This window comes from Bombina bombina, chromosome 12 (genome assembly GCF_027579735.1).
Source record: "Bombina bombina isolate aBomBom1 chromosome 12, aBomBom1.pri, whole genome shotgun sequence".
NCBI lineage: Eukaryota > Metazoa > Chordata > Amphibia > Anura > Bombinatoridae > Bombina > Bombina bombina.
The window spans coordinates 95,880,679-95,895,257 of NC_069510.1; the positions used below are offsets into that span (position 1 = coordinate 95,880,679).

At 38.7% G+C, this 14,579-nt stretch overlaps 1 protein-coding gene across 1 annotated transcript in view; it reads left to right on the top strand.

Annotated features, from left to right (window-relative positions):
- The window catches only part of ATP2B3 (ATPase plasma membrane Ca2+ transporting 3), a 287,085-nt gene that overhangs the window by 238,887 nt on the left and 33,619 nt on the right, over positions 1–14,579 (top strand). Inside the window, exons 18-19 of the mRNA XM_053695746.1 lie at positions 9,505–9,612; positions 10,142–10,324. Of these exons, the coding sequence (XP_053551721.1) occupies positions 9,505–9,612; positions 10,142–10,324 (291 nt within the window). The remainder of the gene's footprint in view (positions 1–9,504; positions 9,613–10,141; positions 10,325–14,579) is intronic.

Sequence of the window (14,579 nt, forward strand, 5' to 3'; positions counted from 1 at the left end):
CAGAGATCATTTCCGGTATCTAAGGTTTGCCTTCCTAGACAGGCATTACCAGTTTGTAGCTCTTCCATTCGGTTTGGCTACGGCTCCAAGAATCTTCACAAAGGTTCTGGGGGCTCTTCTGGCGGTACTAAGACCGCGAGGAATCTCGGTAGCTCCATACCTAGACGACATTCTGATTCAAGCTTCAAGCTTTCAAACTGCCAAGTCTCATACAGAGTTTGTACTGGCATTTCTAAGATCGCATGGGTGGAAGGTAAACGAAAAGAAGAGTTCTCTCGTTCCACTCACAACAGTTCCCTTCTTGGGGACTCTTATAGATTCTGTAGAAATGAAGATTTACCTGACAGAAGACAGGTTAACAAAACTTCAAAACGCCTGCCGTGCCCTTCATTCCATTCAACACCCGTCAGTGGCTCAATGTATGGAGGTGATCGGTTTAATGGTAGCGGCAATGGACATAGTCCCCTTTGCACGCCTACACCTCAGACCGCTGCAATTGTGCATGCTAAGTCAGTGGAATGGGGATTACTCAGACTTGTCCCCCACTCTGAATCTGGATCAAGAGACCAGGAATTCTCTTCTGTGGTGGCTTTCTCGGCCACATCTGTCCAAGGGGATGCCATTCAGCAGGCCAAATTGGACAATTGTAACAACAGACGCCAGCCTGTTAGGTTGGGGCGCTGTCTGGAATTCCCTGAAGGCTCAGGGATCATGGACTCAGGAGGAGAGTCTCCTGCCAATAAACATTCTGGAATTGAGAGCAGTTCTCAATGCCCTTCTGGCTTGGCCCCAGTTAACAACTCGGGGGTTCATCAGGTTTCAGTCGGACAACATCACGACTGTAGCTTACATCAACCATCAGGGAGGGACAAGAAGCTCCCTAGCTATGATGGAAGTATCAAAGATAATTCGCTGGGCAGAGTCTCACTCTTGCCACCTGTCAGCAATCCACATCCCGGGAGTGGAGAACTGGGAGGCGGATTTCTTAAGTCGTCAGACTTTTCATCCGGGGGAGTGGGAACTTCATCCGGAGGTCTTTGCCCAAATACTTCGACGTTGGGGCAAACCAGAGATAGATCTCATGGCGTCTCGACAGAACGCCAAGCTTCCTTGTTACGGGTCCAGATCCAGGGATCCGGGAGCGGTTCTGATAGATGCTTTGACAGCACCTTGGACCTTCGGGATGGCTTATGTGTTTCCACCTTTCCCGATGCTTCCTCGATTGATTGCCAGAATCAAACAGGAGAGAGCATCAGTGATTCTAATAGCGCCTGCATGGCCACGCAGGACTTGGTATGCAGATCTAGTGGACATGTCATCCTGTCCACCTTGGTCTCTGCCTCTGAGACAGGACCTTCTGATTCAGGGTCCTTTCAAACATCAAAATCTAATTTCTCTGAAGCTGACTGCCTGGAGATTGAACGCTTGATTTTATCAAAGCGTGGATTCTCTGAGTCAGTAATTGATACCCTGATACAGGCTAGGAAACCTGTTACCAGAAAGATTTATCATAAAATATGGTGTAAATACCTGTATTGGTGCGAATCCAAAGGTTACTCTTGGAGTAAGGTTAGGATTCCTAGGATATTGTCTTTTCTACAAGAGGGTTTAGAAAAGGGTTTATCCGCTAGTTCTTTAAAGGGACAGATCTCAGCTCTGTCCATTTTTTTACACAAACGTCTGTCAGAAGTTCCAGACGTTCAGGCTTTTTGTCAGGCTTTGGCCAGGATTAAGCCTGTGTTTAAAACTGTTGCTCCGCCATGGAGTTTAAACCTTGTTCTTAACGTTTTACAGGGCGTTCCGTTTGAACCCCTTCATTCAGTTGATATAAAATTGTTATCTTGGAAAGTTCTATTCTTAATGGCTATTTCCTCGGCTCGAAGAGTCTCTGAGTTATCAGCCTTACATTGTGATTCTCCTTATCTGATTTTTCACTCGGATAAGGTAGTTCTGCGTACTAAACCTGGGTTCTTACCTAAGGTAGTCACTAACAGGAATATCAATCAGGAGATTGTTGTTCCATCCTTGTGTCCTAATCCTTCCTCAAAGAAGGAACGACTTCTGCACAATCTAGATGTAGTTCGTGCCCTAAAATTTTATTTACAGGCAACTAAAGATTTTCGACAAACATCTTCCCTGTTTGTCATTTACTCTGGTCAGAGGAGAGGTCAAAAAGCTTCGGCTACCTCTCTCTCTTTTTGGCTTCGTAGCATAATACGTTTAGCCTATGAGACTGCTGGACAGCAGCCTCCTGAAAGAATTACAGCTCATTCCACTAGAGCTGTGGCTTCCACTTGGGCCTTTAAGAATGAGGCCTCTGTTGAACAGATTTGCAAGGCTGCAACTTGGTCTTCGCTTCATACTTTTTCCAAATTTTACAAATTTGACACTTTTGCTTCTTCGGAGGCTATTTTTGGGAGAAAGGTTCTTCAGGCAGTGGTTCCTTCTGTATAAAGATCCTGCCTATCCCTCCCGTCATCCGTGTACTTTTGCTTTGGTATTGGTATCCCAGAAGTAATGATGACCCGTGGACTGATCACACTTAACAGGAGAAAACATAATTTATGCTTACCTGATAAATTCCTTTCTCCTGTAGTGTGATCAGTCCACGGACCGCCCTGTTTTTTATGGCAGGTCTAAATTTTTAAATTATACTCCAGTCACCACTGCACCCTTTAGCTTCTCCTTTCTCGTTGGTTCTTGGTCGAATGACTGGGTGTGACGTAGAGGGGAGGAGCTATATAGCAGCTCTGCTGGGTGATCCTCTTGCACTTCCTGTTGGGGAGGAGTTAATATCCCAGAAGTAATGATGACCCGTGGACTGATCACACTACAGGAGAAAGGAATTTATCAGGTAAGCATAAATTATGTTTTTTCTAGAGAAAACAGACCCAGTTTGGCTAATCTCTACTCATAGCTTAAATTCTTCATTCCCCTTATTAGCTTTGTGGCCCTTCTCTGATTTTTTTCTAGGTCTGCAATGTCTTTTATTTAGATGGGTCCCCAGAACTGAACTCAATACTCAACAAATTGTTTCCTTTAGCAAGTAATCAATGATAGAGGTAAAACAATTAGAGCTGAATGTCCTATTTCTGTGTAACAGGACTGTAGCAATAGTAATTTTCCTAAATATGTATTTTTATAATGGCTGTTTATTTTCTTTGACAAGCTATATTATTGCTTAGGTCTCAAGGTTGTCCAGTCTGAGGCCCTTAGTCACAGTACCACCTGTCTGTGCTTAATATCTGTTCTCCTCTTCCTAACATTTGGCCTGAAGCAGAAATGTAGTTAGTAACACTTTGAAACTGGAATTGCACTCCAAGCTGGTTATGTCCAGCATATGTCCATCCATTGTTATAGACAGGCATTTAGCTGTGATCTCATACTGCCTCTAATCATCTTCATCACACAGTGAGTCTCCTATTGAAAGCACATGCTGGAGAAAACATTGCTTTCCAAGGACGAGTTAGCAGGCTTGATTGTGGGGTGGTCATTAATTTGTGATCAAGCAACAGTAGTTTAGGAAGTGCTTATAACACATTAACCCAAAGAAAACCAATCTATATAAAATGTAATTTTGCATATACTTGGACTTGCTCAGAACCGCATAGCCACTCTTGTGAACTATTGCATTCAAAGCAGTCAGGAGCCGCATACATATATATATATATATATATATATATATATATATATATATATTTTATTATTTTTTATTATTTTTTTTTGCAATATACTTACATTATTTATTTTGTTCCTTTTTACTGTAATTCCATTCTGAAATGATGAGCTTTTCAGTTCCGGTTAGAAATGGATGTGCAGGACACTGTTATATTCCACACAGCCTATGGCTTCACACTCTAGTGACCTATTTATAACTGTCCTTAATTGGTCACAACAGAGAAGGTAACCTAAGTTACAACATGGCAGCTCCCATTGTTTTAGAGACACTAAGGGGTAGATTTAACAACAGTCGAGCGGGCACGATTCGCTGTAGCATACGCTGTCGGCATCTAACATTGCACAAGCATTTCTGGTCAAACGCTTGTGCAATGCCGCCTCCTGCCGCTAGCAGGGGCCGTCAATCATCCAGATCGGATTGGATGATTTCAGTCTGCCACCTAAACTTCCATTTCAGAGGGACCTGAAACGATGGGGCTCTGAAGAATCCGCTGCTTAATGAATGGAGCCCTAAAACCCTACACGTATTTTGTCAAGATTTAAAGACAGCTAATGAAAAGTACATGTTATTCTCAGACTAATCTTTTCTTTGAATGTATTATTCTGTCTTGCATTTATTTATGGCTAGATTACGAGTAGAGCTACATCGTGAGGGTTTGCACTCGTCGGGCTTAACGATCGTATTACGAGTTGAAAGTAAATGCAATCACTTGAGCGCAATCGCGATTTACGTTAGAATGATTACCGCGACTTCGGAGCTCTGGTTAACTGTTTTGCAAAACTAGAAAGTTGCACAAAACACATCAAAAATACATTACAAATTACAGTTCCACTCATAATAACACTATCTAATACAAATGATTTAAAATATATATATTTCACAAAAGTTATAAGCACTCAAAAATGGGGGTCTCAGGTGTTTGGAAAAAAAGGCAGACAAAGGGCTTTAACATTGAGATACATACAGGTATATGTCTAAACATGGCTATGTATGTATATATATATGTGTGTGTGTGTGTGTATATGTATTTATACGTGTATATATGTATTTACAGACATACTGGGGGCTACTTATCAAGCCGTCTACTTTTCTGGCTTCGCCGGCCCAATACGTCCGCCTAAGCTCGCCTACCTTCGCCGCCGCGGACCTTGAATACGTTCGCCTAAGTTATCAAATAAAGCTGTCAAAAAGCCGCGGGGCGATGAGCAGCGGACTGTGACAGTTATCACTCATCCGATCTCGCTGCCCTTCGGCTTTTTCCCAGCTTTATTGCTAGCCTGTCACTAAGCACTCACACAAAACTACACTGTTCTACCCCCTATACCGGCGCCCCCGGAGGCCCCCGCAACTAAATAAAGTTACTAACCCCTAAACCGCCGCTCCTAGACCCCGCCGCAAGTCTTATAAATGTATTAACCCCTAAACCGCCGCTCCCGGACACCGCTGCCACCTACATTATACCTAGTAACCCCTATCCTGCCCCCCTATACCGTCGCCCTCTATTATAAAATTATTAACCCCTATCCTGCTGATCCCGCACCTCTCCGCAACTAAATAAATAGTTTAACCCCTAAACCGCCGCTCCATGAACCCGCCGCAACCTATAATAAATTTATTAACCCCTATCCTGCCCCCCACTACGCCGCCGCCACTGTAATAAAATGATTAACCCCTAAACCTAAGTCTAACCCTAACCATAACGCCCCCCTAACTTAAATATTAATTAAATAAATCTAAATAAATTAGCTCTTATTAACTAAATGAATCCTATTTAAAACTAAATACTTACCTTTAAAATAAACCCTAATATAGCTACAATATAAATAATAATTATATTCTAGCTATCTTAGGATTTATTTTTATTTTACAGGCACCTTTCAATTTATTTTAACCATGTACAATAACTATTAAATAGTTATTAACTATTTAATAGCTTACCTAGCTAAAATAAAGAGAAATGTACCTGTGAAATAAATCCTAACCTAAGTTACAATTACACCTAACACTACACTATACTTTAATAAATTATTCCTATTTAAAAATAAATACTTACCTGTAAAATAAACCCTAAGATAGCTACAATGTAATTAATAATTATATTATAGCTATCTTAGGATTTATATTTATTTTACAGGTAACTTTGTATTTATTTTAGCTAGTTAGAATAGTTATTAAATAGTTATTAACTATTTAATAACTACCTAGCTAAAAGAAATACAAAATTACCTGTAAAATAAATCCTAACTTAAGTTACAATTAAACCTAATACTACACTATCATTAAATTAACTAAATAAACTACCTACAAAGAACTACAATGAAATACAATTACATAAACTAACTAAAGTACAAAAAATAAAAAAAGCTAAGTTACAAAAAATAAAAAATTAAGTTACAAACATGTTAAAAATATTACAACAATTTTAAGCTACTTACACCTAATCTAAGCCCCCTAATAAAATAACAAACCCCCCCAAAATAAAAAAAATCCCTACCCTATTCTAAATTACATAAATTTCAAAGCTCTTTTACCTTACCAGCCCTTAAAAGGGCCATTTGTGGGGGCATGCCCCAAAAAGTTCAGCTCTTTTGCCTGTAAAATAAAAATACAACCCCCCCCCCAACATTAAAACCCACCACCCACATACCCCTAATCTAACCCAAACCCCCCTTACAAAAACCTAACACTAATCCCCTGAAGATCATCCTACCTTGAGTCGTCTTCACTCAGCCGAGCCACCGATGGAACTGAAGAGGACATCCGGAGCGGAAGAAGTTAATCCTCCAAGCGGCGCTGAAGAAATCTTCCATCCGATGAAGTCATCATCCAGGCGGCGCTGAAGAAGTCTTCGATCCGGCCGATGTCATCTTCAAAGAGGCGCTGAAGAGGTCTTCTATCCGGGCGAAGTCATCTTCCAAGCCGGGTCTTCAATCTTCCTTCCGCCGACGCGGAACCACCTTCTTCACCGACGGACTACGACGAATGACGGCTCCTTTAAGGGACGTCATCCAAGATGGCGTCCCCTCAATTCCGATTGGCTGATAGGATTCTATCAGCCAATCGGAATTAAGGTAGGAAAATCTGATTGGCTGATGGAATCAGCCAATCAGATTCAAGTTCAATCCGATTGGCTGATCCAATCAGCCAATCAGATTGAGCTCGCATTCTATTGGCTGATCGGAACAGCCAATAGAATGCGAGCTCAATCTGATTGGCTGATTCCATCAGCCAATCAGATTTTCCTACCTTAATTCCGATTGGCTGATAGAATCCTATCAGCCAATCGGAATTGAGGGGACGCCATCTTGGATGACGTCCCTTAAAGGAGCCGTCATTCGTCGTAGTCCGTCGGTGAAGAAGGTGGTTCCGCGTCGGCGGAAGGAAGATTCAAGACCCGGCTTGGAAGATGACTTCGCCCGGATAGAAGACCTCTTCAGCGCCTCTTTGAAGATGACATCGGCCGGATCGAAGACTTCTTCAGCGCCGCCTGGATGATGACTTCATCGGATGGAAGATTTCTTCAGCGCCGCTTGGAGGATTAACTTCTTCCGCTCCGGATGTCCTCTTCAGTTCCATCGGTGGCTCGGCTGAGTGAAGACGACTCAAGGTAGGATGATCTTCAGGGGATTAGTGTTAGGTTTTTGTAAGGGGGGTTTGGGTTAGATTAGGGGTATGTGGGTGGTGGGTTTTAATGTGGGGGGGGGGTTGTATTTTTATTTTACAGGCAAAAGAGCTGAACTTTTTGGGGCATGCCCCCACAAATGGCCCTTTTAAGGGCTGGTAAGGTAAAAGAGCTTTGAAATTTATGTAATTTAGAATAGGGTAGGGATTTTTTTTTATTTTGGGGGGGTTTGTTATTTTATTAGGGGGCTTAGATTAGGTGTAAGTAGCTTAAAATTGTTGTAATATTTTTAACATGTTTGTAACTTAATTTTTTATTTTTTGTAACTTAGCTTTTTTTATTTTTTGTACTTTAGTTAGTTTATGTAATTGTATTTCATTGTAGTTCTTTGTAGGTAGTTTATTTAGTTAATTTAATGATAGTGTAGTATTAGGTTTAATTGTAACTTAAGTTAGGATTTATTTTACAGGTAATTTTGTATTTCTTTTAGCTAGGTAGTTATTAAATAGTTAATAACTATTTAATAACTATTCTAACTAGCTAAAATAAATACAAAGTTACCTGTAAAATAAATATAAATCCTAAGATAGCTATAATATAATTATTAATTACATTGTAGCTATATTAGGGTTTATTTTAAAGGTAAGTATTTAGTTTTAAATAGGATTCATTTAGTTAATAAGAGTTAATTTATTTAGATTTATTTAATTAATATTTAAGTTAGGGGGCGTTAGGGTTAGGGTTAGGTTTAGGGGTTAATCATTTTATTACAGTGGCGGCGGCGTAGTGGGGGGCAGGATAGGGGTTAATAAATTTATTATAGGTGGCGACGGTGTAGGGGGGGCAGATTAGGGGTTAATAAATGTATTATAGGTGGCGACGGTGTAGGGGGGGCAGGATAGGGGTTAATACATTTAATATAGGTTGCGGCGGGTTCAGGGAGCGGCGGGTTAGGGGTTAATACATTTATTATAGTTGCGGTGGGCTCCGGGAGCGGCGGTTTAGGGGTTAATATGTATAGAGTAGCTTGCGGTGGGCTCCGGGAGCGGCGGTTTAGGGGGTAATAACTTTATTTAGTTGCGGCGGTGTAGGGGGGGTCAGATTAGTGGTGTTTAGACTCGGGGTACATGTTAGGGTGTTAGGTGTAGACAGCTCCCATAGAAATCAATGGGATGTCTGTCAGCAGCGAACTTGTACTTTCGCTATGGTCAGACTCCCATTGATTCCTATGGGATCCGCCGCCTCCAGGCTGGCGCTTTGAAAACCAGGTACGCTGGGCCGTAAAAGTGCCGAGCGTACCTGCTAGTTTTTTGATAGCTAGCAAAAGTAGTGAGAATGTGCCGCACTTGTGTGCGGAACATCTGGAGTGACGTAAGAATCGATCTGTGTCGGACTGAGTCCGGCGGATCGAAGCTGACGTCACAAAATTCTACTTTTGCCGGTCTCAAGCCTTTGATAACTAAGGCGTATCAGCCTCGCCACAAATACGCTGCGGAATACGCAGCGTATTTGAGGTTGACGGCTTGATAACTACCCCCCACTGTATATTCACATATAAACACATAAATACATACGTATACTTATATAGACTTATATATTGGTGCATTGGAACCCTCTGCCGTTAAGTAGATGAAAACATGGAAAAGCATATTTATGCAATATTCATTTTAAATAAAGGTTTGAATTATGTATTCTCTGTAAATATTTAACATTCTAATGATCTGCACATGTTCTACATATTTATAAACATATATCCTATATATATATATCTGTATCTATATATATATATATATATATATATATATACGTATAGATATATATTTTACCGAAAAAACATCAGGTTTATATAGAAATATTTATTTCCGCATTTATCATTGCAGAAGCATTTCTGGTGAAATGCTTGTGCAATGCCGCCCCCTGTTCACTGATGACCAATCGGCCGTTAGCAGGGGCTGTCAATCATCCCGATCGTAAAGGATTGGGTTGATTTCAATCCGCCACCTAACTTCCGTTTCAGGCAAAGTTAGAAAGCTGTTTGAAAATGTCATGCCCTATCCAATCGATTGAAGCAAGGTTTTCCCAAGCTTGAGTTTTATAAGAGAAAAATGCCTAAGTAAAATGTGTTCTTCAGATTACTATGTTAAGTAATATTTACTGCCTATGCAACTTAGCTCACATGCTGTTTTTTCCTATCTCGTTTCAGATTTTGATTGTGCAGTTCGGAGGGAAACCCTTCAGCTGTTCTCCACTAAACGCCCAACAATGGCTTTGGTGTCTGTTTGTAGGAGTGGGTGAACTTGTCTGGGGACAGGTGAAATTAAATTCCTATAATCCACATTCAATTCCCTTCATCTCACTTTATTATTTTTTTCTCAAAAAAGCACCATATTTTTGTGTTGATTGGAAAAAAAAACACGTTTATGAAGGTTTGACATTAAAGGGACACAAAACCCAAATGTTTTCTTTCTTTTTAGCAACTTTCTAATTTACTCCTATTATAAATTTGTCTTCATTCTCTTGTAATCTTTATTTGTAAAAGCAGGATTTTAAGCATAGGAGCCAGCCCATTTTTGGTTCAGTACCCTGGGTAACGCTTGTTGATTGGTAGCTTCATTTACACAACAATCAGCAGGCGTTTCCCAGGTCCTGAACCAAAAATGGTCTGGCTCTTAACCTTACATTCCTGCTTTTTCAAATAAAGATAGCAAGAGAACGAAGAAAAATGTCTAATAGGAGTAAATTAGAAAGTTGCTTAAAATTGCATGCTCTATCTGAATCATGAAAGAAAAAAAAATTGGTTTTGTGTCCCTTTAAGTTGCTTTATTATCCTTTCTTATCAGGTGATCTCCTCAATTCCAACAAGCCATCTTAAATGTCTGAAGGAGGCAGGGCATGGTCCTGGAAAAGATGAAATAACGGATGAGGAACTAGCTGAAGATGAAGAAGAAATTGATCATGCTGAAAGGGAACTCCGCCGTGGTCAGATCCTTTGGTTCAGAGGCCTGAACAGAATCCAGACTCAGGTAAAGTGCTTTTCATGACTTTCCAGACTAAAAATACTAATGTATATATATTTTTTAAAATGTGCATCTAATTTTTAATCCAAGCTTGTTATACCTTTTCTTTTTAATTCATAATCATCATCGAGGACAAAGGAACAGCTGTCTGCCATGCTGGACAAAAACAAAATATAATCATTTTCCTTTCTGCTGTGTTATCAAAAGCGTATTACCAAAGAATGAAGACTGCTGAACTTTCCCTTTATACCATTTGGTTCTGCATGTCAAATACAATAATCATTTTAGCTTAAAGCGTTGTGAAACACAATTTTTTTATTTCATGTTTTAGATAGAGAATACAATTTTAAGCAACATTATTATCTAATTTACTTCATTCTTTAGATATTCTTTGTAATAGAAATAGCAATGCACATGGGTAAGGCAATCACATAAGACATCTATCTGCAGCCACCAATTAGCAGTTACTGAGCCTATATAGGTATGCTTTTCAATAAAGGATATCAAGAGAATAAAGCACATTAGATAAAAGAAGTCAATTGGAAAGTTTTTTAAAATTGCTTGTTCTATCTAAACCATGAAATAAAAAAATTGGGTTTCATATCCCTTTAATCTGTATCTTTAAAAAAGAGGCTTTTTTGTTTTTTTCTTACAGTGGGAAACTACAGATTGTAGAGAAATATAGCTGTTTATTGCAAATAATTGATTAGTGATTGCCAGACATTTTGATACCTGAACATTTTATTAGAAAATACAAAAGTAAATTTAATGCACATATCCAAGCAACTGTTTAAGTCATATCTTTAGTCATTATATTTACACTATTTCAGTAAAAGAAGATAGTAAGGGCTTTTGTTTCCAGTAAAAGAACCTAAACCGGCATCCCGGAGGACGCCTAATTTATTTTTGTTGTGGTCAGATTTTCATACATGTAGCTACAGTATATCTGTATATACAGATCAGTTTTGTGTGCCATTGATAGTCTCCAATAGTTATCATATGCAAGAGATATAGCATATAATAGGCCGGCCAACTTAATATATTAAATCCATACAATATACAAAAGGTGCTTTATTTGGGGGACTGCACAGCAGGAATCAGGAAGATGCCTATATTTTCAGACAGTGACCAAAAATAGGCCCGGGTATCTTAAGGCAGAGCAGACAACTCCCCTCACCTTTTTAGCTAACCATACCTCAAAGCAGAAAAGTATAAGGTACTAGTTTGATTTACAAAAACATTAAAAGTTTTGCCACTGTACTTTTAAATTATCTGTCATTAAATAGTAAAAAAGTGAAATGTAATTTAAAAAAGCAAGTCACATTTAAAGAATAAGCGCTTATTGCTCATTAGCCTGCGTAGTCACAATCACTCAAAATAGCAGCCACCTAAGCACTTATCACGCATACGTTGCACTATAAGTGAGAAAAAACACACAAAGACATCCATAGGCAGTTGGTACCCATATGCACAGGCAAAGCATCCACAATCACACACAAACAAGCACCCACAGGCATCATCAAGAGGAGTTGCTTCTCTGTGACTGGCTCACAGACACAGCAAGTCAGTGAAATGCAGGGCAAGGCTGGCCCTACATCATGCACAAATAATAATGCTGGGGACTAGGTGGGGCTAAGGTAACTAGGCCTAGTCCACAACTGGCCCCGGCTCACTGGGAAAATGCCCTGTATGCCCTATGGCCAGTCCGGACCTGTTTTCAGACAGGTAATCATAGCATTGCCACGTGAATGACATTGTGTATGGGGATTGATAAAGGCCATACAATTTGCATTTTGGCCACCTAGCTAATAATTATAAGTGTGATCCTTTTTCCTGTAGGGGGAACTGGCAGACTAACAAAATCTCCTTTTGTAACCCCTTCATTCTTAGTTCTGTCGATCACAGGGCTTTAAGCACTCTTAGTAGAAGAACCAAATGTGGTACCACATTAGGAAAAAGTGGTATGAACTGTTCCAGGAGGTTATTTTAGACTTTAGACTTTTATGCATCAAACCATATAGAACCAGATTACACGTAAAGTGCAAACGTTTGTGCGCAAGCAATAAGGGGTTTATCGTGGGTGTTTGCGCTCATCTGGCTTACCGCTGGTATTACGAGTTGGAAGTAAACACAATTGCTTGAGCACAATTGCAATTTACGTTAGAATAATTACCCTGTCCACAGATCTCTGATTAACTGTTTGGGGAAACATCACATTTGCACAAAACACATCAAAAATACATTACAAAGTTTAGTTACACTCATAATAACACTAACTAATAAAAACTATTTTAAACAAATAGTGCACACAAAAGTAATAAGGGCTCAAAGATTGGAGGTGTCAGGTGATAGAAAAAAAAAGGCAGGCAAAGGGCTTTAACATTGAGATACATACATATACATGTCTAAAGATGTATATGTAGGTATATGTGTGTGTATATATATATATATATGCATACATATGAATTTATTTCCATATATATGTATTTACAGACATATATATATATATATATATATATACACACATAAAAACACATAAATACAGATGTACATATATATATATATATATATATATATATATATATATATAAACATATAGAAGCACATCAGAGCCCTTTGCAGTTAAGTAGATGAAAACATGTAAAAGAATATTTATGCAATATTCAAATTTAATAAAGGTTTTTACTATGTATTTACTGTAAATATTTCACATTCCAATGTATATATGTTTTTTTTTTTTTAAATAGATATTCCTATATTTATCTTTATAGATCTATACCTATATATAATCAACTATATGTATATGTATAGATATATATTGTACAAAAATAAATATCATATATATGTAGAAATATGTATTTATGAATAAATAGACCATTTTATTGTATGTGAAAAACACTGGAATGTGAAATATTCATATTTTCATGTCGGAACGAGAGAGTGGGGTGTTTTTCCACTTTTTTTTCCCCATTGACCTCTATGGTGGAATACGTGAACACGCACGCAATATTCTAACTTCAGATTTTTGCGCTTGTCAGGTTAGTACGCGAGCAAAGACAGTTTACTTTTAACTCATAATACGAGCGCAACCCGAGGCGCACAAAAAAATTACTTCTAGTGCAATTAACGCTCGAGCGGGAGCGTTAATTAGTGCTCCATTTGTAATCTTGCCCATAATTTTACTTCTTCTTTAGTCTTTATTTGAAAAGACAATAAGCCATTTTATGGACTAGACATTAAAAAGATGCTTACATACAGAGAAGACAATACTAGAGGAACACAAAATGGCAATTTATTCACCAGGAACACCATAAAGATCATTCCATTTAAAGACTACCATTTCAACTTGGATAGCACAATGGGGTAGATTTATTATATGGTGGACTGACATGATTGGCTGTCTGCATTTAACATTGCACAAGCATTTTTTGTGAAATGCTTGTGCAATGTCGCCCCCTGCACATTCGCAGCCAATCGGCCGCTATCAGGCGGTAATGGATCGAGATGATTGAAGTGTGCCACCTAAAAGGTGGCAAACAAGTTAAGGTGCAGCGGTCTTACTACCACAATGAGTTGTAAAGGGATATAAGCAAAAGAGAGAACCAATTCATTTGGGCTCATTCTACAAGGGCATTCTCAGCAGCTGCATCACTTTCTGAGCTTTGACAGGGACAGTCTTTTTGAAAGACATTTCATACAAGTGAGCTAAAATAATTAGATTAAATAAAATATGTTGCATGAGTATATGCATTTCATAGTATTGATATTTAAATTAAAAGTTTGAAACATGTCCCCTGTACTGAGTGGCACTACTCAGCATACTTATCTATTTTCTAGTTGTCTTCTAGAGCTATGCACTTTCTATAGTGGAAGCAACATCTTCCTTCTGAATATTTTTCTGTTATCATATTCAGAAGTCAACATAAAGTCAATGTGGAATCTATTGGACCCAACGAGTTTTGCCAATGCTTTAAGATACAGTTATTCTGACACTTACAAGAACCACAGCAAAATATTTTTTTGGCTTGATGCCTCCTTGTATTTATAGTGGCTATTTCTTTTGGATATCACATTACCGATGATAATTCTATGTAGCGCATTCACATTAAAGTTGTTTTTACTGTATTCATTTGCTTACTTCCCTGGTTTTCTCATCATATTTTTGAAGACATAAAATTCACCAGAAGGTTCCACTTTAAAGGGACCCAAATGTTGAAGCACTTGAAAGTGATGCAGCATAGCTGTAAAAAGCTAAAAATAT